The sequence below is a fragment of the Euprymna scolopes genome, chromosome 10 (genome assembly GCF_053919585.1).
Source record: "Euprymna scolopes isolate OS-2025 chromosome 10, ASM5391958v1, whole genome shotgun sequence".
Classification (NCBI taxonomy): domain Eukaryota; kingdom Metazoa; phylum Mollusca; class Cephalopoda; order Sepiida; family Sepiolidae; genus Euprymna; species Euprymna scolopes.
This window is the reverse complement of record NC_136491.1, coordinates 65682304-65700879: the sequence shown is the minus strand read 5'-3', so window position 1 is coordinate 65700879 and position 18576 is coordinate 65682304. Positions and strand designations below refer to the sequence as shown.

Genomic DNA, 18576 nt, shown 5'->3' with positions numbered 1-18576 from the left:
AAACCTCTTTGTATACATATATATATATATACATATATATATACATACATATATATATATATATATATATATATATATATATATATATATATATATATATATACACAGTGATGATCATATTTATTGGCACGGTAAAATAAAAGTTAAATTTTGTCTAATAAATTCTAAAAAAGGGATTAAATTAAAGAAAATAACAAAGTATATTATGTATTTTTAACTGGCCTTTCCGATGCAGCAATCGGATTTTAGAAAAAATAAATAACAAAGGAACAACAAACATAATTGCAAAAAACCCTTGTTCAAAATTATTGGCACGGCTTTGTTTTTCTTTTAGTATCAGTATAATATCAATCAATTTCCGGTTTACGTGCTTTCTGAACTTTTTTATAGCCATATTATGCTTGTTTAACGCTAATTCAGTGAATAATTTTTTTCAGATAATTTTTAGATAGCGATTTATTTAAACTATTATAAGTGACTAAATTATAATTTTCAATCGCCATGGTTAAAACTAAGGAACACAGCGAAGACGTCAGGAAGCTTGTTGTAGCATGCCATACCAATGGGGAGGGCTATGATAAGATTTCAAAGAAGCTAAACCTTCCCAAATCCACTGTTAGAGCCATAATAAACAAGTTCAAATCGCAAGGCCACGTTATGAGTTTAGAGGGTAGATGGAGAAAAAGGATTCTTTCCCCAAGAGATGAATGGAAAATTGTTCGACAAGTAAAACAAAACCCAAGGATCTCTGTTGGGGAGATTGTTGATGAGCAGAGCACCTCTGGAGTGAATGTATCTCGACATACAGTTGGTAGAGTTTTGAAGAGAGCTGGTTTAAAAGCATATCGTCCGAGAAAGACTCCCTTATTGAAGCCTATGCACCTGAAAGCAAGGCTAGCCTTTGCAAAACGTCATATTGATAAAGATGTTGCATTCTGGAAACGTGTTCTATGGACTGACGAAACGAAAATAGAGTTATTTGGCCATAATAAAGTGTCTTATATTTACAGAAAATCTGGCGAAGCTTTCCTGCCTAAGAACACCATACCCACAGTGAAGCACGGTGGAGGCAGTTTGATGTTTTGGGGATCCTTTGCTGCCTCTGGACCAGGGCGACTTGTTAAGGTCACAGGTAGCATAAAAAAGGAAGATTATGTTAAAATATTGGATGAAAACCTGAAAGACTCTGCTAAAGAGCTCTCACTTGGTCGTCGTTGGTGGTTCATGCAAGATAATGACCCAAAGCATTCGGCTAAACTGACTAAGAAATGGCTTGAGGACAATCATATTAATGTTTTGGAGTGGCCATCACAAAGCCCAGACCTTAATCCAATTGAAAATTTATGGAGAACATTAAAATTGAGGTTAATGCAAAGGAAGCCTAAGAATCTTATTCAATTGGAGGATTATTGTCAGGAAGAGTGGGCTAAAATTACTACTGAAGAGTGCAACAACTTGGTTGTAAACTATGAAAAGCGACTGAGGAAGGTAATCAAGGCCAAAGGCTATACAATTGATTATTAAATAAATCGTGCCAATAATTTTGAACAAGGGTTTTTTGCAATTATGTTTGTTGTTCCTTTGTTATTTATTTTTTCTAAAATCCGATTGCTGCATCGGAAAGGCCAGTTAAAAATACATAATATACTTTGTTATTTTCTTTAATTTAATCCCTTTTTTAGAATTTATTAGACAAAATTTAACTTTTATTTTACCGTGCCAATAAATATGATCATCACTGTATATATATATATATATATATATATATATATATATATATATATATATATATATTTATTTATTTATTTATTTTATTAATATTATTTTTATTAATATTATTTTTTTTCCTTGTACACATGTTTGTGAATTATTCCATGGATTTCTGCCTTTGCATTATTATGGACCATCTTCTTCCAATTACGGGATGTCTTTGGATTTTACTTGTACAAATGGAAATTCTTTTAACTTTCTTGAAGTTTTACATTTGGATTTTACCGTCACTGGATTTTTTATCTTCCACCAGACTATCCATTCATGTGTAATCACCTTTTTCTTTACCATATTCCCTCTGCTTAACTTATTTTGTTTTCAAGTAAGATCTTTGACTTACTTGTTGTTTCATCAAATACTTCTGCATGCAAAATCCGATCCTGCATTTTGCTAATTCCTACCCTTTGATGAGAAGGAGAGTATTTCTTTGAAACTCCGCGAATTGAGGACTATCCATTTATCTAGTGTTTCCTTTTCAGATTAAATATGTTTTTAACTCATTTCAAAGTGTTTTTTAACATATTTTATTAACTGTTTGCTCATATATATATATATATATATATATATATATATATATATATATATATATTTGTTTAAAAAAATTTGCCTACCAAACTTCTGTCAGTTTTTGGACTACAGAAATAAAAATTATTATATAGGGTATTCAAACCTATGCTTTATTATTAATATAAACAAATTTGCATGGTCGTGCATGGACATGTTAATTTATATTTGGGTTTTAGCTGAGGAAAATCAGTGCAAAAGTGTGAAAATTAAAAAAAAAAAAGAAGAAATTTGCCAAGTGAAGGTTGAATGACGGCATTACAAATATGCATGCGTCACGTAATAGTTATTCGTTAAGGTTTTAATTTTTAGCTTTACAGCAAACATATCTTCATAGCTCAGGCATTAACATCAAAGGAAAAAGTAAATTGTAAGCTAAACGCTTTGGTTTTGATTCTCGATGGTGGCTCATGAGTCATTTATTTTTAAATTTTTTAAATCATTACTATATATTGGGTTTAATATAACCTATATATAAAAAGCTCACCTGTCTGTTTAAATGTATGCATGTATGTATGCTTGTATGTCTGCTTAAAACTTTTGACAGAGGCGACGGATTTTCACGAAATTATTACAATGAAGGTTGAATAGTTAAATCAACAGAAATAGAGAGCGATAAGCTGAAAGTTAAATAAGTGATACTGACTTGATAATTAAGGCGAATTAAAACATTCATAAAGTTTTTAAAACATAATTCAATCATTTAAACAAGATTGGGTTTACATTTACAACCAACATTCATACACATTAAAGACACTCCTCGAAACACACACACACACACACACACACACACACACACACACACACACACACACACACACACATTAAAACTGTATTTTAACTAAAAGAAAACCAAGCATTCGAAACAAGATGTTTCAAAATAAAGGTACCGTACTTTGGGGTAATTGTGCCAAGTCCATGGTAATACTAACTAGCAAAAAGTGCTCTTTTGGCAACCACGCATATAAAGAGCACTTTTTTTTATTTGGTACAATGACCTCAAAGTACGGTATATTAAAATCATGAAACATAAAATAAAAAAAATTCCAAGAGTAATTAGTTAAAAATTGGATATTCTTTTTAATAATTGTCATTTAATCAAATATCAATTTACTGTTTTTTTTGTCTACAAACTCAACAAAAATGTCTATTTAATTAAAAAATCAAATCAAAATAAATTAAAACTATAAATAAATTATTTCAGTATTTAATATATTTTTATTTAAATTTAATTGAAATACATATTTTTAAGATTAATTCAAATTAATATAATTTAATAATTCCCAAATATTTTTTAATATCAGAATAATTTATCCTAATAGTTGAGAAAATTTTAAAAGAAGTCAAACTTTCAAAGAACAATTTTAAAAATGGATACATGAGTTTTGAATTTTAAAAAGATCTTCCTAAAAATTCCACCAGAGCAATGCTAGGTAAATATAGTTTGTATAATATACAGCTGAATTGGTTAAAAAAAAATATTTGTAAGTAAAGCATGTATGGTCCTTCTGAGATCACAATAAATATATTTTTAGATATGAATGAAAAATGACTTTTTATATTTTAATTGAGGGGATGGTGGCATTTTCACCATCATAGAAAGGAGGTGGGATAAAATCAAAGATTTCCTAGAGTCACTAATACTTGAATCATGTAAATAGTCATTAATCATATTTTTGGTGGATTCAAGAAAACACTTATACTACATTACATATCATATAATTTATCTGAGAGTCTAAGCACACACACAAACAAACACAAACAAAGCTGATACATTCAATAATGGGAATTAAAAAAAATATATATTTGAATATTTTTTAAAAGTTCCTATTATTAGTGAAAAATAAACAGAATTAGTTGGGGGCAGGAGTCAACATTTAATGAACTTTTTTAAACGTTATTATGCAGTGATTCGTCATAACTTCTTTCCAGTTGCCAGAGAAAGTAAGAGGAGGAGTGATCGAGATATGTAGGGTAAGGAGGGATATATATATATATATATATATATATATATATATATATATATATATATATATATATAAGAGAGAGAGAGAGAGAGAGAGAGAGAGAGAGAGAGAGAGAGAGAGAGAGAGAGAGACAGACAGAGAAGTTAAAAAAAAAAAAAGAAAAATGTTACCCCATTTTGTTTTCCATGTCCCCTGGGCAATACTGGGTAATTATGCTAGTGTCAGATCTTTATGAAAAAGTACAAGGTTTGCAGATTCGTGATAGGTGTGGTGAACATTTTTCACTCCTATTCGTGTTCTTAGGAATCACTTTTAGTAAAACTAATGAAAGGGAGTTTATATATTTGCAAAAAAAAAAAAAAAAATGCTCACTCATAATTAGATGCAAAAAACTAATTCCATTCCACATTTTACATTCAACATATAAAATTATCTTGTTGGATTATCAAAGTCAAACCCAAATAGCATTTAAGCTGACAAATTAAATTTTGTTTCTGACTAACCATTTTTATTTCAATTGTTTTTATTGATAAAAATAGAAATTTTGTGGTAATGAAACAAAGAAAGTAGAGGATGGATATGCTCTCTTAACATTGAATGTTTGAAAGCAACTGTTGAACAAAACGGACATTAAAGTGTCAGAAATGTTGCAGGTACTTGATGTCAGTATTTCAATGGTTTCTGATAATGTGAAGCAAATGTGTAAGAAGTTTGATGAATGTGTTGCAAAAAATTGGTGATTATTTGTTTGAGCAAACTAATAAAAGCAGAGATCAAAATAAAAGTCACAGATTTTAAAAGGAAAGAAATTTGCTCACAAGGTATTTAATTGATTACTGAAAACCTCTTAAAAAAAGGGGGATGATGGGAAAAAGAAATATATTTGAGCTCAAAATTTGGTTCTCTTTACTGTGAAAAAGAAGAATTCACAACAAATATTTCTTACCATTATTGACATCATATCCCGTTCTGTTTTCAACTTTTGTTATGTCAGAGCTCATGTTTAAAATTCAAGACTGAAGTTGTCACCCGAAAGCAGTTCTCTTGCTAATCTCTTCACTATTTGAATCCACATTGAAATGGAGATTTCAATTGTGCGTGTGAACACATAGAGTCTTCTATGCATATATACAAGTATCCACTTTCGTATTTACATGTTTTAAAAGGTTGGAGCGATCAAAGTCTGATAAAGTAGACAGAACAATGGTAATTTAGAAGACACACAGACAAAGCACCTTGGTAACCATCGCTGTTTAATAGGAAAAATCATACATCAGAATATAACAAAGCATCCATAAGCAGCAGGATATATAAGTAGCATTATAGAAAGGAGAGGATTGGGTGACTGAATACGAAGGGTGGGGTCAAATTCTCTTATTGATTCTGTAAAGGTTTGCAAACTGGGAAGACAAGTTATGATTTAAGCAAGATCATATTGATTATCACACCAGATTGACCCACTCCAAATCTGATAGTTATTTGAAGTAACAAGAACAAAAGAAATGACAAACAAAAGAAGATTTTCTTTTCATTCAGAAACTAGAATGATGCAGATGGACAAAAATTAATTCATTAAAACCAAATAAAAACAGTGAGATGTAAATCAGTTATGAAGTATTAACAATTTTTTTCAACTGCTTTATGTAAAAAGTACTTTTGCGAACATAATAACCGGGAGATGTTGGAGAAGGGGCGAGAAGTGACAAATTAGTGTTTGAATTGTCGGTTCAATAGCACTAATTTTATTTAGGATGTTGACAACCTTAATGTGATCCCTTCCATGAATACTTAATCATATTGTGGAAATTACAACAAACAACAGAATAAAATGATTTAAAATATTGCAGGATGAAACAGAAATAAAAAGTTTTTATTAATACTAAAAGAAAGGGAGACATAACATAATTTTCTGTATGATTTAATAGCAAACATATATGAAAATTACATTTTTTTTAATGAATAGAAATCTTTCCTGCAAAAGATTTGTTACTCACCAAATACTAGACTTTTTGTGATGGTTTGAACAGTCATCGATCTAACATGTAAACATACACTTGCATAATATTTATACACGCAAAATAAAAGCGCTTCAGATTACTTTTCTCTTCTTGACAGCTTTTTTTTTTTTTTTAAATCTTATTTAAGCATTGAAGAGGAACATTTAATATAGCAACTTTATCACTTTAGCTGACCAAGTGTTGGAGATGTTTAGTCACAAGAACGAGATTGCAAACATTTTTCTTGTTGCAATTGAAAAATATAGATCCAAGGGAAATAACTCTGGCTCAACAACTTTAAAATCCATATACATTTTATGCGAAATGTAATTAAATGCTTTAAATAATATATATAAAGTCAAGTTTTATTTTTGCTCTGATACTGATATTAAAAACCTACTTTTTCTAAACAAAATTTTTATCATACAGTCATGGAGATGTAAGCGACTATACGAAGGTTAACTAATTTGCGTGTTCCTTTAAAAAACGTGTTCATTTTTTATGGTTTATTAGATGAGTGGTTTCATTTCATTATAACACTGAATTCTATTTAGGTATAGTTTCCACATTCTGCATAATTGCATAGAATTTAAGATGAAAACATTCTGTGTGTGCGAAAAGTCTATCAAACTCCTCTCTGAATATTTCCTCTACAGAGTTAAAATTTGATATATAGAGTATTTGGATCTGTAGAACATTTTTGACTTGGCTTCTAGTTGGCAAAAATTAAAAAACAAAACAATTGATGGTGGTAGGGTAAATCGAATAAAACATTACTCCTGCTGTTACTTTTGTGCATGCGCAAACTTAAATATTCAAAGCTAAACATCGCTTAATTTTTACCTTTCGTATTCATCTGCCGGTAGCGCAGACTGTAATGATGCTAGAGAGATAAATAACGACTAAGGCTGGATGGCTAAACGTTCTAGTTTCTATTCTAGTGGATGGTACAAGTAATATGTTTTTTATAATGTTTAAAATCATTCCTATATATTAGATAATAATCAATAAGAAATATGCATGAATTAAAATATATTTATGCATATTTTACGACCAAGCAACACCGGGTTGCCTGCTAGTATAAATATATAAACGTTAAGTTTAGGCAACAGAATTTTGAGGTGAAAGCCATAAAAATAAAGCTCTCCAGGTACCTATTGTTATTATGTGGCATGCTTAAACTGACATAATGATGATTCTTTATGCCCATCACCCAAAGAAGTTTACCAATTTTCATATCGCTAGAACCCATTACATTTTTTGCACAATGTGATTAATAGTTTGGAAAAAACTATAAAAACAGACGTTCTGTGATGCATCCTCGTCAGAAATTATTTTCAAATGTGTTGGAGATGTAAAAATGGCGATTTTCGTAGTTAATTTGATGTTTTTCCAAGGGGTGGAGGCTTGTAAGTGTTTATTATTCATTGGCATGCTCAATTTTTATTGCTCTTTTATTGGGCTTGTGAGGGAGACCTTGACCTGGCTGTAGTCGCTATCTCTTTCTCCTAATGTTTTTTCTTTTCCTTTAGGGTGGGGTAGGGTGTGTGTGTGTGTGCACGTGTGTGTGCGTGTGTGTGTTTGCTTTTATTGGTTTGAGAATGTGTATATTGTTTTATATTATTTTGGGGTTATTTGCTTCCTTAGGAAGGCGGCTGTGATCCGAGGTCGTTACTAATGTGTATGTGTGGGGAGGGGGGGGGAATAGCTTTTCTGAAATAAGGGTAGGGGTGCTTTCATTCTATTTTGATATTTATTTTTTGGATTCTTGGATTTAAGTATTATGATTTTTCGTTTTAGTCTTTTCGGGTATTCCTTATATTATCTTTGTTTAGAAAGAGGGGTGTATTTAAAATAGGGGATTTTTTAATGTTTCTATTTATTTGTCTCCCCATATGGGTATGGCCAGACCCAGGATCGGTTCCTAGTGTGGGGAAGATTTTGTTCCCCAGAGGGGGGGGGGCATAGGTATGGAAGGGGGATGATAGAAGGGATGATAGTTGTTTCAGTCATGAGGGGGTTCTCCTCCACTGACTGAGGAGGGAGCGAGGTGTTGGAACAAATATTATACTATGGTTCTAGGTATTTCCTAGTGTTGTTGGTTTCGAGGTTAAGTAGGGTTGGTGTTGTTCAGTGTGTTGTATTAGAGATAGGGGTGTTATGTCTGTGTGTGGTTGTATGCGCGCACGTGTGTGTTTTAATGCGTCGATTCTGATTTATGTGTGGGTGTGTATATGTGTATGGGTGTGCATGCGAGTGTACCTTGCATTTCATGTTTTTGTGTGATGGTATTAGGTTCTGTTCAGTTCAGGAGTGAATCTGGTGATGAAGTTTTTTTCCTGTCTAAGTAAATAAAAATAATTGTCTGTTTGGAAGATTGGCATTATTTTGAAGCTGTTTCCACTGCATGTGTGTACGTGTTTTGAAACATAGAGGTGTCTGTTATCTGCAATTTTGATGTTGCTCTTATGTAAGGCTACTCTATTGCTTAAATTTTTGGTGGCGCCTATGTAGGATTTGTTGCATGTTGTGCATCTTAGTGCATATATTTCTGGAGGTACAATTTAGATCCTTTTTTATTTTGAATATTTGTGCTGGATTTTTGAATGTGTATGTGTTACCTTCTATTATTATGTCACATACTCCACATCGCGGTTTGTTGCATTTTGTAACCCCTTTTGTAGTGTGTGGGACGAGTTTTGAGGAAGTTAGGATGTGTTTTAAGTTTTTGGGTTAGCGTTTGCTTTTTATTATTTTTGTTGTTTTAAGTATGTTGTTTAGTTTGTCGTTCTGATTGAGGAGGATAAGGTTTTTTGTTATCTGTGTGAATAGTTCTGGGTTGTTTGTGTTGTGTGTAGAGACGTATGCTAGAATTTGTTCTTTGTTGTGTTCTTTTGGGGTTCTTAGTTGGTCTATTGGTATTTTTTCAGCCAGTTCAATACCTTTCTGTATTAGTGGTAGTGGGTATCCTCTTTTCCGCAGTGTTATTTGTAGTTCATTCAGTCTAGTTGAACGGAGGTGTCTGTCTGTTACTATGGTGTAGACTCTACGTGCTAGGGAGTAGGGTATTGATTTTAGACAGTTTTTAGGATGGTGGCTTTTGAAGTGGAGGTATTGTTGAGTGTCTGTGGGTCTGTGGTAGATGTCTGTGATTATGTTGTTGTTTTTTATTGTTACTAGGATGTCTAGGAAAGGTAGTTCTGTGGGGCTTTGTTCTAGTGTGAAGTTTATTTTTGGGTGCAGATTTTGTAGCAAAGTGTGGAGTTCTTTGATATCCCCCCATGAGGTTCTCCAGAGGATAAAGCAGTCATCTAGGTATCTTTTCCAAGATTTTATGAAGAGTGTTTTTATATTGTGCCTGTACTTTTGCTCTATCCTTTCATAAAGGGTCTCTTCTAGGAAGGCGAGTGTAAGGGTGGCATATGTCGGTGCCATTTTAGTACCCATTGCTGTGCCTAGTATTTGGATGTAGTTGTCTTTATTGAATTGGAAGGAGTTGTTATTGAGGATTATGTTGATGCTATCAATCACGAATTGTTTATTGAATCTGGGGTGTAAAGTCTGTGTATGTGTGTCAATCCAATATGCGATAGCTTCTTTTCCTAGATTGTGTGGGATATTGCTATATAGGCTGCTAACATCGAATGTGGCTAGTATAGTCCCATTGTCTACTGTTTGTGGTAGGGAGCTAAGGAAGTGTGTGTTATCTCTTACAAAACATCTGACTAGATTGGTGAAGGGCTGTAATAGTATATCTATTATGTTGCTAAGTCTGCTTGTTGGGCATGATGGTCCTGCTACTATGGGTCTGAATGTGAGGTCGTTGGGGTTTGGGGTGCTTATGTATTCCGATTTTTGTATGTTGATGGCATGTCTTACCTGGTTAGATTTGTGTATTTTGGGTAGCTCATAGAAGATGTTTGTTTTTGTTGTGAAGTTTGTAAGGAAGTCTTTTTCTTTTTTAGTTAATGTACTATTGTATGTTGTGCAGAGTTTTGTTATTTTAGATATGGTTGTGTTGTCTATGTTAGAGCTAATTGGTTTGTAATAATTTTCGTTCCCTAGTGATTCTAAAATTTTTTTTTATAGAAGTTCTTATTCATTATAACTACTGCACTACCTTTGTCTGCTTCCTTTATAACTAAGTTGTTATTGTGTTGGATTTTTTTAAGTGCTTGATTTTGTTTTCGTGTTAGATTACTGATGGGGTTTTCTTTTTGTTGGGGGTTGAGGTTCCAGAGTGTTTCAAAGAAGGTATTTAGTTCTTTTGTGTTGTTATGTTTGTTGGGGAAGTATGTTGATTTGTTTTTCACTAGAGAGTCGTCTGTTGTGTTATCACTGTCGTTAAGTATATCTATGAGTCTAAATTTGCGTTCAAATTCTTTGAGGTCATTCTTTAACTCTGCTATGTTACTTCTGGGAGTTGGGCAGAATTTGAGGCCTAGTTTTAGTACTTCAATTTCGTTTTTGTAAAAATCCCCTATTTTAAATACACCCCTCTTTCTAAACAAACACAATATAAGGAATACCCGAAAAGACTAAAACGAAAAATCACAATACTAAAATTCAAGAATCCAAAAAATAAATATCAAAATAGAATGAAAGCACCCCTACCCTTATTTCAGAAAAGCTATTCCCCCCCCCCTCCCCACACATACACATTAGTAACGACCTCGGATCACAGCCGCCTTCCTAAGGAAGCAAATAACCCCAAAATAATATAAAACAATATACACATTCTCAAACCAATAAAAGCAAACACACACACGCACACACACATACACCCTACCCCACCCTAAAGGAAAAGAAAAAACATTAGGAGAAAGAGATAGCGACTACAGCCAGGTCAACGGTCTCCCTCACAAGCCCAATAAAAGAGCAATAAAAATTGAGCATGCCAATGAATAATAAACACTTACAAGCCTCCACCCCTTGGAAAAACTTCAAATTAACTACGAAAATCAAATCGCCATTTTTACATCTCCAACACATTTGGAAATAATTTCTGACGAGGACGCATCACAGAACGTCTGAAATGCGCGTAAAAATGATTTCAATGACGTAAAAACATTATTACAATGATCCAAACATAATTCTCAATGAAAAACCAAGACACGGAATAATAAAATAATGTTAAAAAATACACATTGTTGGTGACTACTCCCTTATTTAAATATATATATATATATATATATATATATAGTCCTAGTCAAAATCATAAGACCACTTAAAAAAGTAAGCGTTTATGCATAATATCGAATTTTTAATCAAACAAATGGTTGAAACCATTGCCAAAAGGGAAAATATGATGGAAAAAAATGAAATCTGCTTCATTCGAAACCTTAACCCTGATCTAATAATTATTTTTTTTAAAAAACAAACATTTTCACCTGGTCAAAATGATAAGACCACTTTAATAAAATCGGCTAGTTTTGAAAAAATGAATATGAAAAGCTTTCTGTGTTACTAAAAGCAACTTGTTAGTGGATAAAAAACATCTTACTAAATTATAAATGGCAAAAGGGAAACCATTATCAGAGTTTGAGAGAGGAAAGATCTTTGAGCTTAATAGGGGTGGACTCTCCCATAGATTCATTGCAAACGAAGTGAATTGTAGCAAAATGGTCATCACAAATTTGTTAAGATCCAGATCAATATGGGCACAAAAAGAGTCCATGTCGACCCCAAAAATAACTCCATCACTGGATTGCCGTATCAGAAGAAGTTTAAAAAAAAACTCCAGTATGAGCTCAAGTCGATTGAAAACCCAAACAGCAGCAGAATGTAGTCCTAAAACCATCAGAAGGCATCTGAAAATGAAGGGTTACAATCATTTAAAGCGACTGCAGAAACCATGTCTTCTTGAACAGCACAAAACTAACTGACTTAAATATGCCGCCAAATACCAGACTTGGGATCAAGAGAAGTGGGAAAATGTAATTTTCTCCGATGAGAAAAAGTTTAATCTAGATGGTTCAGATGGATTTCAATACTATTGGCATGATAAAAATTTGCCCAAAGAGACTTTTTCAACTCGGCATAGTGGAGGAGAGTCTTTAATGATCTGGGGTGCTTTCTCGTCAGCTGGGACCCTAAAGTTGCAAGTAGTGAAATGCCGGCAAACATCATTGGTTGGTTGGTTGTTTTTGTTTTACGGCATATCAATCTTTTTCAGGTTATTTAATGCCGAATCTAGTTATTTTGAGGAACGATTTTTAATGGAGTATATATATATATATATAATATATTTTTTTTAAGTCAGATTCTATTCAACCCATAATTGGGACCCTAACAGGTACTACCACTCCGGGTCAGAGTGGACCTGGGAGCAATGGCAACTAAAGGGTGGCTCCACACTCCCTAATGCCCGCAAGGTGGGGCCTCACCATCGGATATAGTTTTAGGTCATACCCAGGACCCCAAACATCATTGAAGTACATTTCAATGCTTGAAAATGCTTCTATCAGGACTGAAGGTCCATGTCTGTGTGGAAGAAATTGGATTTTCCAACAAGACAACGCTGCGCTACACACTTCTCGACAAGCACGAGAATACTTTTCTTCAAATAATATAGAATTGTTAGATCATCCAGCATGTTCTCCGGACCTCAATCCCATTGAAAATCTTTGGGGATGGATGGCAAAAAAAGTGTTCAAGGATGGACCTCAGTATGATTCGATAAAGGAACTTTCTGATTCAGTTTTCAGTACATGGGATAAAATTCCTTCGCAACTGATAAAAAACTTAGTTGCAAGCATGCCGAAGAGAATTTTTGAAGTAATTCGTAATAATGACCTATTGCAGTGCGGAAAACTTCTTTGTGCCGGCAGAAAGAAACATCTAACACATTGTTTCTCTTTGGGGATCTGTGAGTATTTTCTTCCGTTTTTTTTTTTTTTTTTTCCCCTCGTGCCAATATTTGAACTAAATACCAAATTGATAATATTGATTGATCAAACAATGATGATGCACATTTTTTGCATTTGAGCAGATTGTTTTGTGTTCAAAACAATATACAAATCACCCATATCAATAGAATTAGAAGACAATTTCATGCGTGCTTTGTTGTCTCAATCTAACTTTGATGATATTACACTTTTTTTAAAAATTTCTTTTTATCTTCTATCTATATAAAAGCCAAAAAGTGTGTGTGTGTGTGTTTGTATGTCTCGCAAAAATTTTTGACAGAGGTGACAGATTTTCACGAGATTAGTATCATTTTGAAGCTCAACATCTTGGATGACAAATATCGAAAAATTGGCCAAAACCATTAATTCCTTCACCCTAAACTGGCCAGTTTTATACAGGGAGGGAGTAACAAAAAACCGTTCCCTCATGACAAGATAGCTTCTACATATGCGGAAATGACGTCGGAACATGAACAAGTTTAAATATAAAAAAAAACGACCCAATTTTCTCAACGTCCTCTTAGCTCAGTTGATTAAAGCGTGGCATCATTATTTAAAGGTTGTAAGTTCAAATCGTGATGTGAGATGTCTTTATTTATTTATTTATTTTTTTTTTTTCGATTTTTAAAGTTTTAATATTGAAACAGGGTTATTTATGCCATTTTTTACGTTCTATGTTTTTTTTTTGTTTTTTCATATTTTTTTTAAGAAGTTTTAACATCGTTCCTTTTTGTTTTTTTTCCATCACATTCACGTTTTCTTTTTTTGTTTTTCAGATTTAAAGAAATTTTAATATCGTTCATTTGCATTACGTTCGTTTTTTTTTGTTGTTTTTTTCGATTTTTCTAAGAAGTTTTAACATTGTTTTTTTTATAATATTTAAACAGGGTGATTACTTCACTTATTCTTTTGTCTTAATTTAACCCCACCCCCTCCCCGCCCGAGCACACACACACCTCTAAACACCCGGGCAACGCCAGATACCCCTGCTAGTTTAAAATAAAAATGAAAATAAAAAGACCCCCAGGCAACACTGAATCGGTGGTGCTAGTATTTTATAAGAAGCTATAAAATTAATATGTCTGTGTGCTTAGAATAAATCCCATTTACAAATCTAGATCATGTGCGTGTATATAATGGAAGAGTGTTTTATTATCATAAAAGTCTCTGTGTCTGAAATTGGTATTTTAAGAATCTTATCAGCAAATAAACAAAACGAAGCTTTTTTTCAGCTTCGTTTTGTTTATTTGCTAAAATTCCTCTTGTTTCAATTATGATTACCAAGACAACAAGGAAGCAAGTGTTAAAATGCTATTTCTGATGTGTTCAACTAAAGACAAAAAATCATTTGTGAAAGAGGAGTATGTTATAGTTGAAGGGGAATTAATCCTTGCAGTCACCTTATAAATGTTTAGACACGTTTTATATGTGCAAAACTATAATATCAGAGGTTCAATCCAAAGATATGACATGTCAGATTGCAATTGAATTCAATATTTTTAACTTAATTCTATTTTCTTCAGATACACCCAAAATTGAGATTACTATTGTTTTTTGTTTCTTTTTTTTTTAATTTTTGCATGAATCAGTTATCAATAAATCTATGAAAATAAGATGCTAAAAATTCATTTTCAAAAATTATAATTTTTGAAAAATATGGATTTCTATTAAAAGAAAGGCAATCTTCTTCCCTAAAATGGCAGAATTATCTGATTATTCTTGCCAACAATCTCTTGTCTGGAAGGAAAAACATTTCATTCTACCTATATGGAAAATTTAGAAAAAGATACCTTTAAAGCCATTAGTAGACGTGCTTTCACAAAACCTGTTCTTGCATTAGACATTATCAGACTCTCTGAAACACCCAACACAAATGTAAGTCATCTCTACTTATATCATTATTCATGCATTTTGTCAATTTTCTGATCTCAGAAACACTTCTTTATTGATTGTATTGATGCATTAATGTATTTTTGTTAGTAATTCTTATGTTTGTGTTAGCGAGTTCCATATCCTGGCATTGTTCAAGAAAATTGAAGAAACCAAGAATCACAATCTCATAATTTCTGATATGTTCATATTTTTTTCTCCCCATGCAACACATGTCCTCAACCGTCACTGGTCAGGTTTCACTATCATGCATCATCATATTGTCCAATTTGTTGACAGTAGAGATGCTCTGTTGGTTAGTAATGGTAGAAGTTCCCTGAACTTATTCCAACCAACCTGAAATCTTGCAATCACACTAGTATATTCCCCTCTTCATTTTTCAAGGGTATCACCAAGGTAACAAAACTTCTGAACAATCTCAATAGCTTCTCCACATCTGAATTCTCATCCATTTCAATTGTACACAAACTGATTATCATCTCTCAATCTACTAGTAATTCGACTGTATTTCTCATGTACCCACAACTTGATGGGCAGAAATCAGAAACCCACAGTATTAATGCTAGAGTCCCCCAGAGGTCCATCCTGGGCCCAACTCTCTTCCTGATCTACATCAATGATCTCCCAAAACACATACTTAAATCATTCATTGACATCTATGCTGATGACACGACCATCTATGGCAACACATCAAAGGCTGTAAATGACAAAGTTCTCTCTAATTCTCTCTCCTCTGATCTTGAGCGTGTGGTACAATGGGGGAAGTGGTGGCTGGTCACTTTTAATGCATCCAAAACCAAGCTTCTATCTTTACATCATCAACGCTCTGATCCCCATCTGGTATCAATTGAAATGGATGGCTCTTGTCTTGGGGGGATTCCATGTTTTGACAAGCTTCTGGGTTTGACCTTTACTCCTGATCTGAAATGGAACACGTACATCAAATCTGTTGCCAGGGACGCTGGGAAAATGGTGGGATCCTTCTACCGCTCCAGAAGATAGCTCACTACTGATGCAATTCTCTATCTGTATAAAAGCCAAGTACGTCCAAGGATGGAGTACTGCTGCCACATCTGGGCAGGAGCTACTAAAAACAGCTTATCCTGCCTTGACAGAGTACAAAATAGACTTTGTGGTTTGGTGAGGGATGCCCTTTTCTCTTCCCTGCAACCTCTCTCCCACAGAAGAGATGTTGCGAGCCTGTCTTTGTTTTATCGTTATTTCCATGGCAAGTGCTCGTCTGAGCTCCAATCTCTCGTCCCCCCTCGCCAATCTTTCACGAGAAACACCCGTCTGGCTGAAACTACTGTCAATAATTTTCCCCACTCTTTATCTGTGCCTAAATCCAAACATAGATTGCACGATTGTGGAACGATTGTGGAACTCTCTTCCGTTCGCCTGTTTCCCACCTGACTACAACTTGGATGTTTTCAAATCCAACATAAACAAATTCCTGACAAACCACCCCCTTAAGTAAGACACTCTATCAAATCTCCAATACCAATGATTACTACAATACTATCTCATTGATTAGTGTACACACAATAACCCTTATCCCTGAGTGGCCTCCGGGCCTTGATAAGTGGTGACCCTCATGTAAAAAACAAAAAAACCTACAGGTAACACAAAAAAGTGAGTTGCACCCAGAGTTCTTTCCTGCAAACTGAACAGAGAAATCATCTTTCTGAAGATTACCTGACACTTCAACGACTGATCATCACTGATTTTGCTAACATTTACTTTCAGATCTTTACTTTCCATAGAATTCCTTTAAGTTTTTGACACGTAAACCTTTCATTTAATTGTTTTATTTTACAAGCAAATACTAAATCATAAACATACAACATCTATTCCAGACAACAGATATAAAATTCCTGAACAATGTTCGACACAGATGAAATGCAATGATTCAGTACAAGACCTTGATGTTGTCCTACTTTAATATTAAAACTTTCACTAAATGTGTTAATTTTAACATGACTTTGAACACTTCTGTACTTTGCTTGAACAACTTTTATCACTCGTTTGTCCTTAGTTTATGCAAAGCCCATCAAACAACCTCTATTCACTGTCAAAAGCCTTCTCCAAATCTGCAAAAGCAAAATACAGATTCATATTAACATACTTCTAAGGACACATATAGAATCAGTCATAGTTTTCCTATGCATAAAACGAAACTGGATTTCATCTATGTTTATCTGACTTTTTATTTTCTGCACAATTATTCTCTTCATAACTTTCAGAACATGAGACATCAATAATTTAATCTGTAATTGCTTTTATCTAGAACTTCTGATTTATCCTTTGAACAATTCACAATTGTACAAAGTTTATCCTTTGAACAATTCACAATTGTACAAAGTTTATCCTTTGAACAATTCACAATTGTACAAAATTTATCCTTTGAACAATTAACAATTGTACAAAATTTATCCTTTGAACAATTCACAATCGTACAAAGTTTATCCTTTGAACAATTCACAATCGTACAAAGTTTATCCTTTGAACAATTCACAATTGTACAAAGTTTATCCTTTGAACAATTCACAATTGTACAAAGTTTATCCTTTGAACAATTCACAATTGTACAAAATTTATCCTTTGAACAATTAACAATTGTACAAAATTTATCCTTTGAACAATTCACAATCGTACAAAGTTTATCCTTTGAACAATTCACAATCGTACAAAGTTTATCCTTTGAACAATTCACAATCGTACAAAGTTTATCCTTTGAACAATTCACAATCGTACAAAGTTTATCCTTTGAACAATTCACAATTGTACAAAGTTTATCCTTTGAACAATTCACAATCGTACAAAGTTTATCCTTTGAACAATTCACAATTGTACAAAATTTATCCTTTGAACAATTCACAATCGTACAAAGTTTATCCTTTGAACAATTCACAATTGTACAAAGTTTATCCTTTGAACAATTCACAATTGTACAAAGTTTATCCTTTGAACAATTCACAATCGTACAAAGTTTATCCTTTGAACAATTCACAATCGTACAAAGTTTATCCTTTGAACAATTCACAATTGTACAAAGTTTATCCTTTGAACAATTCACAATTGTACAAAATTTATCCTTTGAACAATTCACAATCGTACAAAGTTTATCCTTTGAACAATTCACAATTGTACAAAGTTTATCCTTTGAACAATTCACAATCGTACAAAGTTTATCCTTTGAACAATTCACAATTGTACAAAGTTTATCCTTTGAACAATTCACAATCGTACAAAGTTTATCCTTTGAACAATTAACAATTGTACAAAATTTATCCTTTGAACAATTCACAATCGTACAAAGTTTATCCTTTGAACAATTCACAATCGTACAAAGTTTATCCTTTGAACAATTCACAATTGTACAAAGTTTATCCTTTGAACAATTCACAATTGTACAAAATTTATCCTTTGAACAATTCACAATCGTACAAAGTTTATCCTTTGAACAATTCACAATCGTAC

General features: G+C 33.0%; 1 protein-coding gene across 2 annotated transcripts in view; it reads right to left on the bottom strand.

The window, feature by feature from the left end:
• The window catches only part of LOC145286034 (band 7 protein AGAP004871-like), a 139422-nt gene that overhangs the window by 78481 nt on the left and 42365 nt on the right, over positions 1-18576 (bottom strand). Inside the window, exon 1 of one of the 2 annotated variants that reach the window (XM_080134658.1) lies at positions 5248-5601. The exons of the other annotated variant lie outside the window; for it this stretch is intronic. Within the exon in view, the coding sequence (XP_079990784.1) occupies positions 5248-5302 (55 nt within the window). The 5' untranslated portion in view covers positions 5303-5601. Of the gene's footprint in view, positions 1-5247; positions 5602-18576 lie in introns of those variants that run through there. 2 annotated transcript variants of the gene reach the window in all.